This window comes from Podarcis liolepis (assembly GCF_965112155.1).
Source record: "Podarcis liolepis genome assembly, chromosome: 6".
Lineage (NCBI taxonomy): Eukaryota > Metazoa > Chordata > Lepidosauria > Squamata > Lacertidae > Podarcis > Podarcis liolepis.
This window is the reverse complement of record NC_139559.1, coordinates 60,175,494-60,194,892: the sequence shown is the minus strand read 5'-3', so window position 1 is coordinate 60,194,892 and position 19,399 is coordinate 60,175,494. Positions and strand designations below refer to the sequence as shown.

Below are 19,399 nucleotides of genomic sequence, written 5' to 3'. Positions count from 1 at the left end.
GCAACATGAACTTCCATGAGATGTGAAGCCCACTTTATTAGTTACATGGTAGAATTTTAACACTTTCTGGCCCATATATTATATCTCTAGCAATTCATTTCAATTTGCTCTGAAAAACTGCTTTTCCTCTATTGTATTTAATATACTCGCTCCAACTGTTGAGACCAATTCATACAGATGCGTCAATTGTCTTAGCCCAAAAGCTCATTTACCAATAAGTGTGTTTTAAGATGCTGTTACAGTCCGTGTCAATTTTAGACATGCCTACTCTTTTAAATATATTTTAAAAATTGTAATTTCCCCCCCTTCCCTCCTGTTCTATAGGGTGTATGATGCAGGAAAGCTTATTTTCACAGACAGCATGAAAAATTTTGTGAAAAATTCTTCTATTCCTTTCCTGTCATCTTTCACACAGGTAAGTGGACCTAACAATAACTGTTGTCTTGCAACAACAGAAAGATTGCTTCAAGTCCCTTGCGATCTGTCATTCTCAGAGACCCCAATGGGCACAGTTATACAGAGTGTGCTTGGCGAAGTGTCCTGGGTACAATGATTCTTCAGAATTGTAATGAGGATGCAGACCTTCTTGGGAACTACGATGCAGCTGTAGGTTACAGCAGCCCCCCCCCCTTTTAGGAAGCAGGACAGGATAGCTATGAAAGGGCTGGGCCCAAGGCCAAACCAATGAGCTAAGTCCAAACTTCAGAGAGGTTTAGCCTAGAAGTTTCAGGTTGGACTCTGAACTCATCATGTCCCAACTTTGCTTAGATCATTGATCATCACCACTACAGGGAAAATTAAAGAATTCTACTTCCCAAACCTAGACCATGATAAGACTACTCACCTCACAGTGGGTCTGTGTAACTAAAGTAGAAGGGGAGTATCTGGAGGTGTTGCTGGACTCCAAGTCCTATCAGCCCCAGAAAACAACTGAAAATCACCAGAGCAATCCGGTTTTGATACGCGATGGAACCTAATTTACTGCTGCATTGTTTAACATGCTGTTGATGACATCTCTCAGCTTATGCACTAAGGGAGTGATATATGATTAAAAGAAAAAAGGAACTGGGTGGTTGCAGTAGCTGCAAAGTGGAGAATTAAATTTATGAGACTCACGCAATGCAATCACTTCCATTTCCTACAACCAGCATGCCATAACGCATATGAAAGTGGCGTACATGCCCCCATTGGTGGAGATGGGCCCTGACCCATTGTTTGTACAGTTTGAATTCTCTGTCAGTGACCAGCAGGAAGGAGTGATGACTGGTCTCCTCTTTAACATCACAGTGATGCCTGTGGATGATGAAGCACCTGAGGTATTTATCAAGTATCTTAATTAACTGCTTGCCTGTGATGCCGTCTTAATGATCGTTAAGCTTGTAAAGCAGAGGTGGGAAACCTGCGACTCTCCTGAGTTTGTTATACTCCAACTGCCATCAGCATCAGCCAGCAGGACTGATGGTCAGGGATAATGGGAGTTGTAGTCCTGGAATATCTTGAGGAACACAAATTCCCCACCCATGCTGTAGAGCAGGGATGTCCAACAGGTCGTTCACAATCTACTGGTCGATCCCTGCAAGGTTTTGATCAATTGCAGTTGATTGCTGGCCCCCTTGCGGCCCCGGCCCCTCACCCTGCCCTCCATTGTTGGAGAACGGAAGACAGAGTTTACAAACCAAGGCTGTTCCCCCCCCTCCAGCGATCCTTCGGTGAGTTGCTGTTTCTCTTTGACCCCAAAATAATGCAAAAATGGGGTTTTCCCCCTCCCTAAAAAAAGCTGAACTACTTTGACCTGAACCCTAATAAAACGGGGCCTTTCCCCTCCCTTTAAAAACTCCTTTCATAGAACTACTAAAATGGTGTTAAAAGAATAAACACTTGATGATAAACAAGAGGCTTCTCTGTTCTTGATCCTTCAGATTATTTTTGTTTGGATGGCAGATTTCAAATTTCCTAATGGTCGTGATGTTAGAAACTTCGTAGATCTGCTACAAGGGTACACTTAAACTATTTTAAAAAACAACAATCTATTATTTCTGATAACTGTGAGACCAAAGATTGCCACCCATGCAGAAGCCAATGTAATTCCAAATTCAAATTGTTAAAAACAACAACAACTAACAATCATACACAGATTGTGCAGAGTACTTGCCCCACACTCATTCCTTGGTCACCCTGCTCTCCTGGTACCATCACTGCATTATTTGCTTTCCCTATTCACAAATATTTCATTTGGAAATACATAAACAGAGCAAGAGGCAGAGTTCATTGGGTTATGTGTTGTGATTTCTTCAGGCAGCTGTAGGAAGTGGAAAGATTTATAGTCTTAAATTATTTACTCTATTCCCCGAATAATACTTAAGGGTTCATTCAAATGGAAAATGGTGTGTTCAACTTTCCTCCTTTTTTCCTCCCCCCCCCCCGCTCCTTTATATATATATATATAAACCCCACCACCACAACAAACCCTATAAAATGCTTTAAGTACCTCTGGAGCCATTCTGTGAGCTGGTTTTCTCAAAGTCATCCTTATAACTGTGCCCTTTTCGGCTTCAGTCACAATAATTGCTCGTTATGTAGGTTAGCTTATTTCCACAAATCCATAAGCTTCTAGACTTTAAAAACCACCACACGGGAAGAGAGCATTTCATATGAAATAGAAAAGCTTCTTTGCTGGAGTTTTAGGACAGAACTTAAAGCAGCTTCAGTTCTGAATTCAAGATAACTGGACCTACGTATCTAGTGTCTCTGCTTATTTTCTTTTTTTTCTTAATTCCTGGGAGGTAGCAACCTTTCCCTTTTTTAATGAGAAAGCACCTTTCCACACAGTCTCCCTTGAGCATCACTGGGTAGCCCATGGCTTTCTTTTGCCTTCTAGTTGCCTCGGCACCTGTTAGGAGACAATAATATAAGGACTGAAAGATACCAAATCTTCTGTAACGAGTAAAACAAACTAGGAAAGTGTTCTATCCTTCTGAGTTGGAGGCCAAGAGGAAGACGGGCAGCTCTGTATTTTAAATTATCAGTATATGAGATTGCTTTGTAAGAACAGCATTCCATGAGCAGCACGACGAAAACAAGTGCATCTTAAATGGTTTTCTCCTACCTGCTGTTTGATTAATGACTCAAGGTCAGACATATTATGGCTCACCTGCCAGTGTTAAATGCCTTTCCTAAAAGAATTGTCCTCCTGAGAGAGCTAGCATCCTTTTTAGCACAGGTTTTCCAGCTACATGCTGAAGGTAATGGTTAGGCTTGCCAGCTGGCTTTTGTGAAATTCTGTAAAGTTCCAAGAAATGGACTCATAGCTTTTTGGACACAAACTATAAGCCAGCTCGAAGAATACCCCAGTTACTCAATCCTTCCTAAGTTTTCTAGAAGCCTGAGAAGTGGGTTTGGCGTAAGGTAAGGATTATGGAAGGGAGAGAAATTCACGTTGGTTCACATTTTAATGTCAACCTAGCTAATTTCCACTTCCTAAGGCAATACATGAACCCAAACACAGCTATCTTTTGAAATGTACACATTTCTGAATTTTGCAATCCAGTTCTTCAACTGAAAAATGTGTAGAAAACGTGTAGAAAATTAAAATACATATCAGTTGATATAACATGCAAAAATGTAGTATATTAGGAAAATTGCCTGCAATGTGTATATTAGGCAAAAGAGCATACAAGGCTTGCTATTCACTCACAATGTGTTCTTAAGAAATCATCTGTCAGGAAAGTGTTCACATAACGAATCAACACTTTCTATTGATTCCTATGGGAGAATTTATAATGCATTCCCAAACACGGAATTTTGACCCCAAACGATGATAAAACAAAGGGAAACCCAGTAAAACTCTCTGAAACCTTGCAAAAGGCAAACAAAGGAGGAGATAATGCTATATTTGTCTAATCTTTGTGCCTCCCTCCATGGTTTCTGGCAAAATGGCTGGTATGGACCAGTAACACTGAAACAAGTAAGGCCTGTTTAAGACTGCTTATTTACAGTACTACATGGCAGGTCTGGCTGAATCTGAATCTGTGGTGTGTATAGCAAGGTTTGGGTACTACTTCCTCTTGTTTTGATAAAAGGATTTATAATATAATGGCTAGAAATAACTCAGAAGTCCTTGCAGTCTCTGGAGAGACTGCCAGCTGTAGTAGGCTGTAGGTTAGATGGTCCAATAGTCTGACTTAATATTACAACTCCAGATTCTCATTGTTCTATAGTTGTATTGTGGTTTTATCCCATGTATATTGGCATGCTGTGTCTTGAAGTACTTGAGTGCATTTTGTGAGCTTATGACTGTTTTAGATTTTCACCAATCATCTGAAAATAGAGGAAGGTACCAGCACATTCATCACTGAAGAACATCTAATGGTAACGGATGTGGACACTAAGAACAGTGATATCCAAATTGAATTGAAGAAATTGCCTTTACATGGACACATTGAACTACATGGACTTGTTATGTCAGAAGGGGATAAATTTACCCTTTGGGATTTACACTCTTCCAAAGTTCGGTAATTTTAATCTTTTTATGTATTTTAATCTTTTTATGTATAATGGCTCGAGCCAGTAACATGATCCACTCTTCTTTTAGCTGTTGTTTTTTTAAGGATTACAACAAAGATGGGGAAATTATGGTCCATGGGCCAAATGAGGCCCACCAGGCCTCCCCATTTGATCTACAAGGCCATTTGGGGCAAGCCACACACACCAACCTACACGTGATGTCATACATTATGTCATCTGTGAGGCAGGTAAGGGTGTAGCTTCAGAGGAACAATTGGGAGATTAAAGTGAGCTCACGATGGCTCCTTTGCTCCTTATTTTCAATAGTATTTTCAATAGAAATCTTTTTTAAATGAAGGAAAATCTCCATTTTAGCAGCAATTTCAATGGAAACCTCTCCTCCTTCCCAATGCTGCTCCTTGAAACTCTGAAGTTTATAGTGCAGGGGAGCTTTCAAACTGCCCCACATTGCTTACGAAAAGGCTTTCGAACAGTGCAGCGCTGCTCTTTGACGTTCTATCAGTCGGGGCTTCAAAGCACAGCATCACCTAGCATTGTGGTGATGTCAGGTGATTGGCAGGTGGGCGGTGCTGCTCACCTGTGAAATTTGCCCCAGCATGGGTGAAGAGATAAGGATCTAGCCCAGAGCTGGCCCACCAATGTGGCGGGGTGAAGCAGCTGCCTTGGGTGGCGGAAGCCCATGAGTCTGCATCTCCTTGGGCACCCCACCCACCACGTCACCGGCAGCATTGGTACCAATTTCCAGTGAGATCTCAATGGAATCTGCTGCCGTCCTTGCCACGTCATGCCACCACAGTGCAAACTAGGTAAGGGATGCTTCAGCAGGGGCAGGGCAGGGTGGCATTTCCTGTTTTGCCTCAAGCAACAAAATGGGACGTGCCGCCATGATCTAACACATTGGTCAGAAAAGGAATGCAGCATTTTGGTTTTAGAACTTAGCTTAAATGTAGAAGGTTTTTAAAGGGAAGCTTACCTGCCATGACTGATCTTCCCACTGAGGAAGGAATCTCAGGGCTGCCCAGAATATAGTTTGAACACTGCCACTCTGGTCCTCAGTAATCAAATCAAAGGAGGAAAGGTCCTGTAGCTCAGTGGCAGAACATCTGCTTCGCATGCCGGAAGTCCAAAATTCAATCCCCAGAATCTCCAGGTAAGGTTAGAAATGTCTGAAATCCTGGAAAGCCCATGTCAGCCAGAGCATCCCAGGCATAAGAAACCTTTTCAAGAAAAGCTTTTCTTTTCTAGCCCCATTCCCTTCTGGGCAACCTCTGGGGTGGGGTGGTGATGGTCACATGCTGGGGGGGGGCAGATGCAAAACTTAATACAGTGGTGCCTTGCAAGACGAAATTAATCCGTTCCGCGAGTCTCTTTGTCTAGCGGTTTTTTTGTCTTGCAAAGCAACCCTATTAGCGGCTTAGCGGATTAGCGCTATTAGCAGTTTAGCGGCTATTAAAGGCTTAGGGGCTATTAAAGGATTAGCGGATTAGCGGCTAAAAGGCTATTAGCAGCTTAGCGGCTTAGAAAAAGGGGGGGAGCGGAAAAAAAACGGAGCACTTGCAAGACGTTTTCGTCTTACAAAGCCAAGCCCATAGGGAAAATCGTCTTGCGAAGCAGCTCAAAAACGGAAAACCCTTTCGTCTAGCGGGTTTTCCGTCTTGCGAGGCATTCGTCTTGCGGGGCACCACTGTAGAGTAATGCATGTCAGCTCTGTGCAGTAGGTTGGCTTCTGCACACTCTTGTGATCTGAGTTGAAGGGCAAATGCCAGCCAGGTGAAAACATTGAAGGAGGGCGCAAAACCAGAGCTGGTGTGGGATGTGGCCTGGGGGTGGGGGTGGGATATCTGTGGGGGTTGGTCTGGGGAGAAATTCACACCCCTGTTGTAGACAATGGACCAATGGTCTGGCTCAGCATAGAGCAGATTCCTATGTCCCAAATCTTTCCTGTTACCTGGGTTTGTTTATATAGCTCCCATGTAGATGCATGTCAGAGTAAGCCAACAGCTGTTCCTTATCTCTGACTTCTCTCCAAGAAAGAAAAAAATGCATCGTGGTCATTGCCATATTCCCATATCGCCAGCTGATGTAACTCATTTAGCATCACTGAATCCTGCTAGAGCCGAGCAGATTCTCTCAAGTGGAGATGTGGCCAAGACCCAAGTGTGTCAAGGCTATGAGCTGTAAATATGGAAGTTGATGGCCCTTGTTCTTTCCCAGCTTGCTTGTTCCAGCCTCTAATGAATGAATGCCCAACTCCTCTGTAATTGTGTTTAAAAGGTATCAGCATGACAGTTCAGAAACCCTTGAAGACAGAATAATATTTTCAGCAACAGATGGATTTAACACTGCAGATGGAACACTGAGAGTACAGGTAATAACCAACTCAGCAATGAACTTTACCGACGTATAATTGAAAGGTATTAATCATGTACTGGCTTATCCAGCTTCACCAAGTAGGTTTTTAACTTTCATTAATCTTCCCTTTAAATTCACACCAAGTTCTCTATTTAGATTAGGTTTTATGCCTGGATCAAATAGGTTCATGATGCCTCCAGATTACCAAGTCAAGGCCAATTTAGTTGTGGTTGCAGTAGACCTACATATTTAAAACCAGGACTGTTGCCAGATATATAAAGGGGGGAGAAAGGAGAGGACAGGGAATGACTGAAGTTGCATTGCAATGGGGAGTCATGAACTGAACGCTTCTCTAATGCATGCTACCCCACCCTATGCTGAATCCCAGATGTTTGGTTTTTTTTGTCTCAGTGGGGCTCCATATCATGCACAATGCAGATGCATTTTCTTGAAATTGGCATCCATACTTTCAGACATGAGTGCACTTATGTGCATAGGGAGGCAATTTCAATATAATCTGGGTCAATTATTTGTGGATTTCTGGTCCCTAAAAATCACACACATGTTTACATGGTAGATAGACTGTTCCAGGGCCAGCATGAGCTATGCTATGTGTTAACCATGTGGATTTATTTATTTAACAAATTTGTATACTGTTTGATTGTCAAGAAGAAGAAGAAGAAGAAGAAGAACCGCCTGTAAGCGGTTTACATCCATATAAATAAAACATGTTGTCAGGGACTGGACCGAACAGGAGGAATGGGAAATGTGCCCTCAGTCTGATAGGCTCCTCTCAGAAGAGGAGGGGGGTGGGAAGTTTCTCCCCACTTGTTTCCAGCAGTTTCAGGAGGAGAGGGAGACAAGGATGATGTACAGCTGAATAAGGAAATGCCTAGTTACGAGATAGTTGAGGAAGAGAGAGAAGTGAGAGAACAACCAGCAGAGACCTCCCTGGAGAGTATGGGAGACCCTCCTAGTCCAAGGGTTTGCGCGTCCCTCTGCATTCAAGAACAGAGAATGCGGAGGGATGTGCCTCTTGTCACTTTCCGTAGGGTTTCAGGATGTTGTTGGGGATGGAAGAAGAGGGACTCAGAGTAGCCAACGTCTCCTATGCGTGGAGACATGGGTCTTTTGTCTTGCAACCAGATGACTGAATAAAAAACCATGAAATACAAACTGTTTGTTCTTCTTGCCTGTGAGGCTACCGGGGGAGGAGAGGATACTCAACGCCTGACACATGTACACTGACAGTTGAAAATGGTTAAAAAGATGGTTAAAGTAAACAGTAGCACTGAAGCGTACACTGAAGGTGTCAGTAGGCAGGGAGTTCCAAAGTGTAGGTGCTGCCACAGTAAAATATGGATTTCTTAAATGTGTGGAATGAGTATTAGGTGGCACCTGTAGCAGTGCCAGTTCCGCAGATCAAAGAGTCCAGGTCTCTGAGGAGGGCTGTTACATTCTGACAGGGTCTCACTCCTGTCAGTGGCCGTGCTGCAGCATTTTGCACCAATTCCATCTTCTGGATCAAATGCAAGGGAAGCCCTGTATCGAGTGCATTGCAGTAATCCCTCATTGAAGTCAACCATGCCTGAACTATGATGGTCAAACTCTCCTGATTGCAGCTGGTCAAAGGTGCTTCTAGACATTGAGGTGACCTGGACCTCCAGTGACAGGGCTGGATCCAGAAGCACCATACCTGCAACCTCATCCAGCCAACAAGAGGCCAGTTTCTTAGGCACGAGAACCACTTGCCCAGAGTGCCTACATCTAGTCAGGATTCAAGCTCAGTTTATTTTCCTTCTTCCTCAACTTTTGGTTTAAGACAAACTTCAGTTCCCTGCTAGGTACAAATATGGGGAATTGTGCCCCCTGCCTGTGACTACTGTGACAAACAGCGGCCAATAAAATGCTTTTTGGGGATCTATGCTACCGCTGGCCTGGAAGAGACTTGATTTCAGAATAAAATATTGATGTTGAGCAAAGAACTAACACAGTTGTAGATCAGCTGGCCAACATGAATGATGTACCAATCTAGCAAAAGCAAGCACCTGACAGATTGCAGTTTTTGCAAGACACAACTATGGAATTTTTGGATTTGCCATCCTAATTGAGGGCACTGGTTTAAGACATTCAGACAGTCTCTTGGCCTTCCTTCCAGCCATGTGTTATGTCTCCTCTTTCTCCCTCATTCAAGATCATACCAGTAAATGATGAGCCACCAGAGCTGCAACCTGGTTTAAGATCAAGTCTGGAGTGCCTGGAAGGAGAGCGAGTCTTCATCACAGCTGAATACCTCTATGCAACAGATGCTGACAGCGAAGACTCCAGACTCATCTATATGATTGCCAGGGCTCCAAAGCATGGGGTTATTCAAAAGGATGGCTTTGTGGTAGAGAAGTTCTCTCAACATGACATCACTCAAGGATCCATCTCCTATGTGCACACAGGTAATTAGCAGCAGCTGTGTTTACTTTCAACAGTCTCTTCCAGGTGTCCATGCACTTTACTAGGTATACCCTCTTATATTCCTTAATGAGTGCCTTTTGCAGACTAATCTTTGCTTTAAGCTTTATTATTTTGTACAGAGAGGTTTTCCACGCTGTGTTGTTTTTAAAAAAATGATATTTATTGAAGGTTTAAGATTACAGAAAAAAGTAAGAAAAAGAGAAAAAAAGAAATTAAACAATACAAATCAGTACATATAAAAAAGAACAAAACACACAATACATCAAAGCAAAAGTAAAAACAAAAACAATTAAAAACCCATCCAATATTTCCATATCTTTATCTTTCATTAACTTGTTTCATCGACCTCCTCACACCTCCCTTTTTTGTATTCTAGTTATTAATTATTTCAGCAAATCCTTTCCATCTTTCACTATTTTCTGTCATTTAATTGTCTTAATTTATTTTAACCTTATCTTACCATAAAAAACCCTAAAACTTATTTGTACATAACTCCTTATAACATTTCTACTAAAGCCGTATAGTTTCATTCCAACACTCATTAATTTTACAGTATTTCTCTAAATAAATTTTTAAACTTTCTTCCAATCTTCATCCACCGTCTCTTCCCCCTGGTCTCGGGTTCTGTCAGTCCTTTCTATCCATTCCATATAGTCCATCAACCTGGTGACCTTCTGTCCGAGGCTCTTAACTCTCTTCCATGTCCCTTTTGCAGATCTTCTTCATATTTATACCTGCACTTTACTTTGTCTTCTGCTGATCTTATTCTTAATTTCCTTCCTTTAGCACTAAGGAGTAGATCTCAGGGAGACTCCAACCTAGCAATGTCTTTATCCCTTCTCGACAGGTCAGCCCATTCTCCATAGTCAGAACTAAAATCCAAAGAATATTTCAGAGCATGTTTCAAAATCCCTCCACAGTTGAAGGCCCCCACCACTCCAATCACCCCCTGGCCCAAAACCAGATCCCAAAAGCCAGGACGTCCCTGCATAAGGGGATCTATCCAACTTTCCTTCTCCAATCCAAGCGGGACTCCATCTCTCCAAATCTGGCTTTCTCCAGATTCGGTCATCAAAAACAACAGCTTATGTTCATACAAGGCCGAGGCTCTCTCCACTTGTATTACTTGAGGTTCAACAACAACCTCCTCCTTTATCTTCTCCACAGCTTGCCATGTCAAAACAGATTCCTGGGTCGGTTCCTGAGTAGTTTCTGTATAAGTATTCACTTTTTGTCCCAAATCAGTCATTTTTTGTCCAAAATTGTCAATTTTAGTAATCATCACATCCGCCTTCTCATGAAGTTGTTCCAATAAGGCACTTGTCTTGCAAAAAGCAACCACTAAGGCTTCTTCTGTCCACATTCTTGTCCAAGGTCAATGTCTAATTCTCACGGTCTTTAATCTCTGCAGCTGGAGAATTCCCCAGCTCCACTCCTGCAACAGTTTCAAAAGCTCCCTCTAGGGGAAACAATTTCTATTTGTATCCGTCCTTTTACAAGCAGGTCCAGCAACAAAGTTATTTTCGATTTTCAGATATTTCGCTCCTTTTAAGTGCAAAAGGAAACATTGGAATCAATATGTTTCTCTTATTTGACTATCTGTCAACATATGTTTTATTCACAGTCAATGAACTTTCCCAAAACGTTGCTTCCTGGCAGCCCGTTCCCAGGTTCAAAACAGTGATAATTTATCTTTCTTCACTCTCTCTCCTGCAGGCTTAAACAATCTAAAATTTCCCCCCTCTTCTCCTGCTTCCAAGGGGGGTTTAGTAATTTTAGCCGATGGAGGTTTAATCCTTTACAAAAGACTTTCCAGACTTTAGCTTGCAATGTCTTTGCTTCAATCTATTTACAAAAGCGGAAGGCGGACTTCCTGTTTGGAACCTTCCTGCTCCGGTGCCAAATTAAGATGTTTAATAATGCAATTTTCCGTTCTACTCACGGGTAGAGTTGTTTAGAGTCCAATAGTCCACAGGAAAAAAGTCGGCACTCTCCGGCAACAGCAATGCGGCTTCACTCCGTGAAAAGAGCAGTCTATTTGAAGCACCGCGCCGCTCACCCCACGTCGCTCCGGATCCCCGAAACCGGGTTTCCCCGTGAGTAGGGGAGGCGCAAAAGGTGCCAGCCGAATCCCACGTCCACAGGCTTCTCCCGCCTGTGATTTTTAATGGGTCTCCGCCTTGCCGTGGCGGTCCAGACCCTGATTTCCACGAAGCGGATTCCTCCCGATCAGAGGAAATCCGCCATTGCCAGAGGCGCTAACCCGGAAGTCCTTCCACGTTGTGTTTTCATTCATGATCAATAATTTTGTTTCCCACGAGAACATGCCATACTAGAAAACTCGGGCTGCTGCTTTTGCTCCCAAGCCTCTCATGCGGCTCAGCCTTCCACTTAATCACAGTGGTATACAGAAGACAAAGACTAGAAATGAGCTAAAACTATAAAATCAGAATTCATTGAGAAAGTCTGCTGGAATAATAATAATAATAATGTATTCAGAAGTTCAACATGGTGGAGGCTTGTCTGACTTCAACTCGAAGGCAGTTTCATAAAATTGGGCCCACAATACTGAATGAAGGGGTCCTTGTGGATACATGCCATAAAACCAGTCATTGTGGATAGAAGCTGGCCATCTTAGTCACTAACAGTTATTCCCCTGAAGATATCAGTGTTTGTGCAGGAATATAAGGGATCCCTGAGGTATCCTTGACCCAAGCTGTTAAGCGACCTGCAAATTAATGCCAGAACCTTGAACCTGGCCTACTACGCAACTTCCCAAACACTAGCCTTATGTTTAGTGTGATGAATTTACTTATCTCTCAACTGTCTTTTATTCACTCTTCTATTTTGAGATTTTACATATTTGAGCATTTCCCCCCTAGTGGCGACAAGGTCTATTTTTTTTAATAGGTGCAAACCGCAAGCAACTTTAAAGGAACCTGCCTATGAAAATGCCACCTTGGTTTTTTTTAAAATATCTTTTTCTTGAAAGTCATCTGGTCAGCATATTTAGTTACTGATTAACTTTTTATTAAAATATTATGTGCGCAATTTAGCCAGAGGTAAGCATTTTAAATCTCATTAATTTTAGTTTCAAGAATTAAGTATGCCTTTAAATCTTTCTCAGGAAAATTAGTGGGCCATTGGAGCTCCTTCAGAATGGACGGGATTCCTTCTTAAGTCTACCAGCACTCTGTAATGTATGGAGTGTATTGTGACCATAAAGATTGGTTGTAGCTGAGTGGGTGAGCAACTGCTCATCCAGTTTCCTTTCCTTGTTGTCTTTACCCCACCTTTCTGCCTCATCCTCTCTTGACCTCCTTCCCCTCTTCTGCCTAGCCCTGTTGAATTTGTAGCTTGTCCCTCTGGCAAGTAGCAAGATAATTGCCACATGGTGGTTTCATATATGGAAATGCAGACTTGAGGTGGGGTATCTATGAGCACAATTTGTTTTTGTTTTTCATTTGTCTCTCTGCAGTCAGCACAGACGTTGTGTGTGTGCTTCCCCGAGTCTTGCACTACCATGCATTTCTATTTACAGGTGCTGCATCTGTATATCATGCTGAGCCAGACCATGGCTTACAGTTGCCACACAAATGTGCTGACTCCCAGGGTGGAGCTTCCACCTTCTTAGCTTCTCCCTGATCCTTGTAGCTCAGTGTGGTGCAGGTATTGCAAAACCAGGTATTGACTTAACCAAGATCCCATGTTAGGCTGATATGCTGATTTCTGCCCTCCTCAACCATGACCTGTAGCCAAGGCTTGCTCTTGGATACAGAATGCGCTTAAGGAGGAGACTGCTTAACCCTAGGTATGGCTTAGCTGCCTCGCTGTGCTGAGATAAAAGGGCCAGGGAAGAGGAATGTGAGTGCAAGCTCCTCTCTAGAAGCCAGTATGTTTGTACAGTCATGGTAAACCATAGTTTGGCTTAATGTGATGTGCAAAGCAGGTCAGATAATAGTTGTACTGAAAATACATGGATTTGTCTCTCTTCCCTCAAGCCGTAATAGCCAGCAGGTCTGGGATTTCTCTGCCCCTTTGCTTACTCAACTATACGCATCCGAATAACTTTTGATTTTTACATAAATATTCAGCCTGGTGATTTCTTTCTTTTCTTTTCGAGCTGTTGTAAAATAATGTATGTCTATCCTGAAAGCCACAGCCTACTGCTACAGACGACTACAAGGTCCTTAGTCTGCTCTTGTGCATTCTGAAACTGTACTGTACAAGATGCCTGGTGGTGGTGTCATTTCCTAGACTTGTTTTGTTTTTCTTAAGCAGAAACCTGCGTGAGAAGGTGGGGCATGTCTGACCACTGGTGTGTGTGGTTTTTTTTTTTAAAGAAATGAGAGAAAAATGAAAACTCCTTAAATTATAAAACCTGGCACTCTAGTGGAACATAATTTATAGTGAATTAGATTTTGGTTTTCTGCTTGTATTGTAATGTATGCACTATGCATGTTAAAAAAAGTGATAATTCTCATTGTTCATCTCCTGATGCACTGTCTGCCATAAATATGATCTATTTAAAATTGTGCATTACAAGAGAGAGCTTGCTAAGTGCAACTAGGCTTTATTTACTTTGTGCTGTGTGCTGTGTGCTGTGTGCTGTGCAGACTCTGCACCTATTACTATAGGGTAACCTTCTGACAAGATGGGCATCTGTGTGATGTTAACCAGTGGTTGTTTTAACAGAAATGGTGGCAACACATTTTATTACATACGTGAACCACTAGTTGAGGCTGCTTAAGACAATGACTCCATTTCCTGTGTGCAAATGTCTTAAACCCAAACCCACCCCCTTACTGCTCTCTTACTGTCCGCCATGGGGTGGGGTGGGGGAAAGTTACTACCTCATGCTTATTTTAAAGCCTGGTAGCTTATTTAAAGCACCTTAATTTGTGTGTATGTGTTTTCCAGGAGGAGAAATAGGTCATAGTTATCTCACGGACAGCGTAACTTTGATAATCTCAGATGGAGAAGCTGGAACAGTGGATGGTTGTTGTGCTGACGCAAATTTCCCGCCACCTGTACCACTTCATCCCAGTTTACCAGTGTATGATCTAAACATCTCTGTGGTGCCCATTAACAACCAGAGGCCAACCATTCAAACTGGTATGTATGGTATTTACTAAACCGCTTCTTCTCTTCAAAGCACTGAGGTTAAAATCTTGACTTTATCCTTTTGGGGTTCAGATTGCACAGTTTGCTCTTCACTGAGTAATCTAGAGCTGTTGAAATCAGCGGGAAGGTTGCTTTATGAGTTCTGTGGAATGTGGATTGCAAGCTGAGCCTTTCTGGTGCACAGCTGCATAAGTTAAACACAACTAGTAGCTATCTGCTATGTGTGACCTGAACCTAGGTTCAAGCATGAGATTTTACAAACCTCCTCAACTTGTAGAATCAGTTTCCAATTGGTTTATTTTTTAATAGAAAAGCACACACAGAGACAGACAGAAATGTCAGGTATTGCTTGCCATCACCTCAAACAGAGCCTGAAGGGAACAGCATTCCTTCATTCCATGCTCCTAAAATCTGGTATTTGGGGAGACACTGGCTCCAAGCAGTGGTTCCTTATTCTATCATCATTACAGCTATTGACAGATTAATCTTTGGATTTGACTTAATCTTTTGAAGGGGCACCTTATGGCATTAAATTGAAAAAACTAATTCTAATGTCCATGGGTTGTTCACTTGTAGGGTATTACTCATGCAAGGTGTTAATCTGGTGGTGCAGAGCTCTGTGTAGGAGCTCGTGTGTTGGACTTCTATTTCAGACAAATGTGGGATATGCATGGTTCTGTGAGGAAGTAGATGTGGCACTGAGGATGGGGCTAAGGGCATGTGACCATAAATTTTTGGAGGCCCTCCCCAAATACCCCCTACACAATATTCCAACTTCATCTTCATCACAGATGAATGTCATTCCTGCTACACACTAAGCCAGTGATTTCAGCTTGCTGGTTTCTTATGACCCTAGATTTCTTTCCCGAGTAGTTTCAATAAATTCAGAGTCATTGTATTTACAAAGTTAGAATTTTTGCCTTACTTTGCATTTAACACTTGATCTGATTTGCTTCTTTTTACTCTCTCTCTGCTCATTCACCCAATTTGCAGTTTGTTTATTTGTTTTAGATATTTCTAGGCTGCCTTTCAAGTCGATGGCCTTCCCAATACGGCTTACATTAATAACAAATACACAGTTCCAATAAAAACAGACAGTAAAACATGCAATTTAATTTGCAATAAAACAGTCAGTTAATAAAATTAAAGGCCCACAGAAACCTCACAGCAGTTTACACAATCAAACCTTTCAATTAAAAGCCAAGGAAAACAGTTTGAGGTGTGTGTGTAAGTCACTCTCAAAACCTAAACTGAAGAAATCAGTTGTACCTCTCTTAAAGGTAAATGTATAGGGAAGAAGCCACTGAGGAAGCTGTTTGGAGTTTAACCAGCCAAAAGAAAGAACACAAAAGAGGTCTTGGGCACACCTAGGTAAAGGGTAAAGGGACCCCTGACCATTAGGTCCAGTCGTGACCGACTCTGGGGTTGCGGCGCTCATCTCGCTTTATTGGCCAAGGGAGCCGGCGTACAGCTTCCAGGTCATGTGGCCAGCATGACTAAGCCGCTTCTGGCAAACCAGAGCAGCACATGGAAACGCCGTTTACCTTCCCGCCAGAGCGGTACCTATTTATCTGCTTGCACTTTGACGTGCTTTCGAACTGCTAGGTTGGCAGGAGCAGGGACTGAGCAACGGGAGCTCACCCCGTCACGGGGATTCAAACTACCGACCTTCTGATCGGCAAGTCCTAGGCTCTGTGGTTTAACCCACAGCGCCACCTATCTAAAAGTAAAATAAAAATCGAAACCCTTCAGGATTTCCCACCCACTCCTGGTGATGTGGACCAATCAATAATGTACAAGAGCAAGAGGCAGGTCTTGTGTAAAAGCCAGTCAGGAAGTATAAGAGGTTTCATTCCTCATGCTATGCTAATGAAGGGGTATTGGTTTCTACATAGCAACAAACTTTTAAGCAGCCCCCACAGCACTCCCCATGAAGGGGCTGGGCACCCACAAATTTTTGTGCTGGGCAGTGCATGCAGGGGCATATTCGACTGATGTCAGCACACCTGCCAGCACGCATGGCCCTGGGCACCCACGGTCCCAGGACCAAGCCGACGGGCATAATGAGCGCTTCCCAAAGCAATACGCAAATTGAAACACACACATCCTTCAAAATTCAGGCTTCTCCAAATTTTGCAATGCAGCTCTGCAGTCAAGTAATGTGTACAAATATACATTTATTCGACAAAATGCATATATTAGTGAAAATAACATACAAAAATACATATATATATTTACTTTGCAAAAATTGTATATTGAGCAAAACCTGCATACAAAATTGCATATTGGAAGAAATTCACTATACAATGCTGGTGAATTTCCTGGATGACATCTTTCCCCCAAATGCAAATGGATATGGAATTGTGGATAACTGAAGATTAGGAAAAAAGGACATTAAGAGTAACTGAAAATGACAGGTTTACCTATCTCTGTTCCCTGGTGTGTAGAACACATCCTTGGGGGCTGACTACTTTTTCTGGTTTCTGTCTGGGTGGCAATGGAATCCACAAAACTCTTGGGACTGGATGCAATGCTGCCTGCCAAAGTGGGGTTTTGCCACGTTGGCTAAACCTTAGAAAATCAGGGTAAATGCAGCCCAAGATCATCATAGTGAGAATGACTCTGAGATGGTCTTAATGCAGTCTGAATATAATATTAAGTGAAATTAATTTTCACAATTAATTTATGCCCCGTGTAATATGAATGCACATCTCTCCCCCCCCCCCCCAGTGCAGGCTGGTGTGGGATTTTTGTACTTTGAATCCTAATCCATAACTAGATCTCCATCTGGATCCATTGCTAAACACAGATGTACAAAAACAAGTGTTTGGCATGGGGTTTGCCTCTGAAAATCCAAGTACAAAATATTAGGGTCAGCATTTTACTGCCAAAGATGGATTTGGAGCACCTGAGTCTCTTTTGGACTACCAAAATGAAGTGTCACTGAAATTTCAGTATTTTAACCATCCATTTGAAGCTTCAGAAATCGAAACATAAAGCTGGCTAATAAATTAGCAGAACAAGATTCTTGTTTGCAGACAGTGCTGTTTTGCTGTGACTACATTAGTTGCTCAACGTCTTGGATGGTTTAGTTCCTAGTATTTGAAAACATACAGCATCTAAACCAAGTTTTTACAGTTAGTAGTGGATGTATTATTCACAGATAAAAAACAATATTTCATTCAACTAAGTATTTTGGCTTGCATTAAATTTAGCTTGATGTCTAGAATATTTAAGTTCTTTGGGGTTGGGGAGGGAAGGAAGGAAGGAGCAGTCTATTTCTGCTCCATTTCCCTTCTACATTCTCCCATCACATTTTTGCATTATTCTGTGAATTTTTAGAAATCTGGAAAAATGCAGTTAAATGCATTTAGCTGTGCTATGATTGTGGCAGGTCTCTGGTGATTCTGAGAAAAGTCAGTGACTTCAGCTCTGAACTAACTCATGATTTTATGTTGCTTTGCCCACCTATGTCAAATGGACAATGATAATTAGCACAGAATCCTGGAAAATGGGTCTCAAACTCAGCTCACAAGAATCTTGGTCAGAAGCTTTCTCACTTGGGATCTCTAACTAGATCAAGCTAGGGTCTTGCATGTTTGTACACTCGTACCTACACAGTATGATATCTAGGAGTAAAAAAAGAAAGAAGAAGAGGCATTTCTAGGTTACGATATAGTGATGTTGTTTTTTCCTGAGCTTCACACTGGTAAGGCACAATACAACTGAGATTGGAAATTCCATAGTTCCAATAGAAGGCTAGAACTTGGAAAAATTCAACTGGTGCGGAAGAGTGAGCAAGGTCACTGGTGACACAGCTCCATTCCATCTGTGCAGGCTCCCTCTTAGCAGAAGGAATTCAGCAACATGATATTTGTAGCTTTATTCATTGACTCATTGCTTCCCAATTTTGTAGTTCTGGGTTGTTACTAGCATTATTTTAAAAAGCAGGTTATTTAAACGTGCTTACCAATGAAATAAAGCTGTTCTTAACTAATTAAGCACAACAGTAATTTAATAGAGAAATTAAATGCAATCCTGCCTCTATGACAGCAAGGCACGTAGCTATCATGCCTGTCTCCAGGGCAAAGTATTGTTTATTGTTTATAGCAGAAGCTACTAGTGCTTGACATGTGTCAAAAAATTAGGTACCCCAAAAGTGGGCATGCAAGTATATTTATTTATTTATTTATTTATTTATTGGTAAATGAGCAAACTGAGGTGAGGTTGGTGTTAGTTGACAGCACTGAGGTCACATTGGTTCATTGAATGAAATCTAGAAATGAAACCTTGCTACAATATATATATATATATACATATATATATATATATATATATATATATATATATATATATATATATATGGCAAATCTGGAGTTATGGCGTATATGGTTCACTGTGTGTATGTTTGTGCCAGGGTGGGAGTCTGGTGCAGATCATCAATAACTCAGAAGGCACCAATGAACTTAATGCCTTATTCAAAGGAATAAAAGCAGATCATGCCCAATAAGCACAGCAACTCTGTTCCCAGGAGGTCTTGCCCCAATGAGGAAGTTGTAAGAACTGAAGGTTCTTGCTGTCCCACAGTTCCCTAAGTCTCCTCCTCTCCCGGGTCCTTCCCAAGCAACCTGAGGCATCTTTGCATGGTCTGTCTTTGCTCTATCCTCTTCATACCTCTGCCAAATTCTGGGAGACCAGGGCGGAGGGGAGCTGGTCAAAGCAGGAGGGGAAGACTCCCTGGCTTCTTCAGCAGTGTGCCTCATCTCTGCCTCTTGGCCCCGCTCCTCTCCAGCCTCTGCTTCTGCCTCTGCCACAGCCTCTTCCTGCACACTAAACCATGTTATCTCTTCAGCTTCCCACACCTCTTCCTCCCAGTCTGCTCCCTCTTCTCTCTGACCATGCACCACCACCCCACCACCAATCCCATGGATTT

At 42.3% G+C, this 19,399-nt stretch overlaps 1 protein-coding gene across 4 annotated transcripts in view; it reads left to right on the top strand.

Moving 5' to 3' along the window:
* Positions 1–19,399, top strand: part of LOC310709985 (FRAS1-related extracellular matrix protein 1-like) — a 110,810-nt gene that overhangs the window by 20,256 nt on the left and 71,155 nt on the right. For all 4 annotated transcript variants that reach the window (XM_083510202.1, XM_083510203.1, XM_083510201.1 and 1 more), the window contains 6 exons: positions 325–415; positions 1,149–1,316; positions 4,303–4,511; positions 6,799–6,892; positions 9,071–9,323; positions 14,263–14,457. In XM_083510202.1, coding sequence (XP_083366328.1) covers positions 325–415; positions 1,149–1,316; positions 4,303–4,511; positions 6,799–6,892; positions 9,071–9,323; positions 14,263–14,457 — 1,010 coding nt within the window. The remainder of the gene's footprint in view (positions 1–324; positions 416–1,148; positions 1,317–4,302; positions 4,512–6,798; positions 6,893–9,070; positions 9,324–14,262; positions 14,458–19,399) is intronic.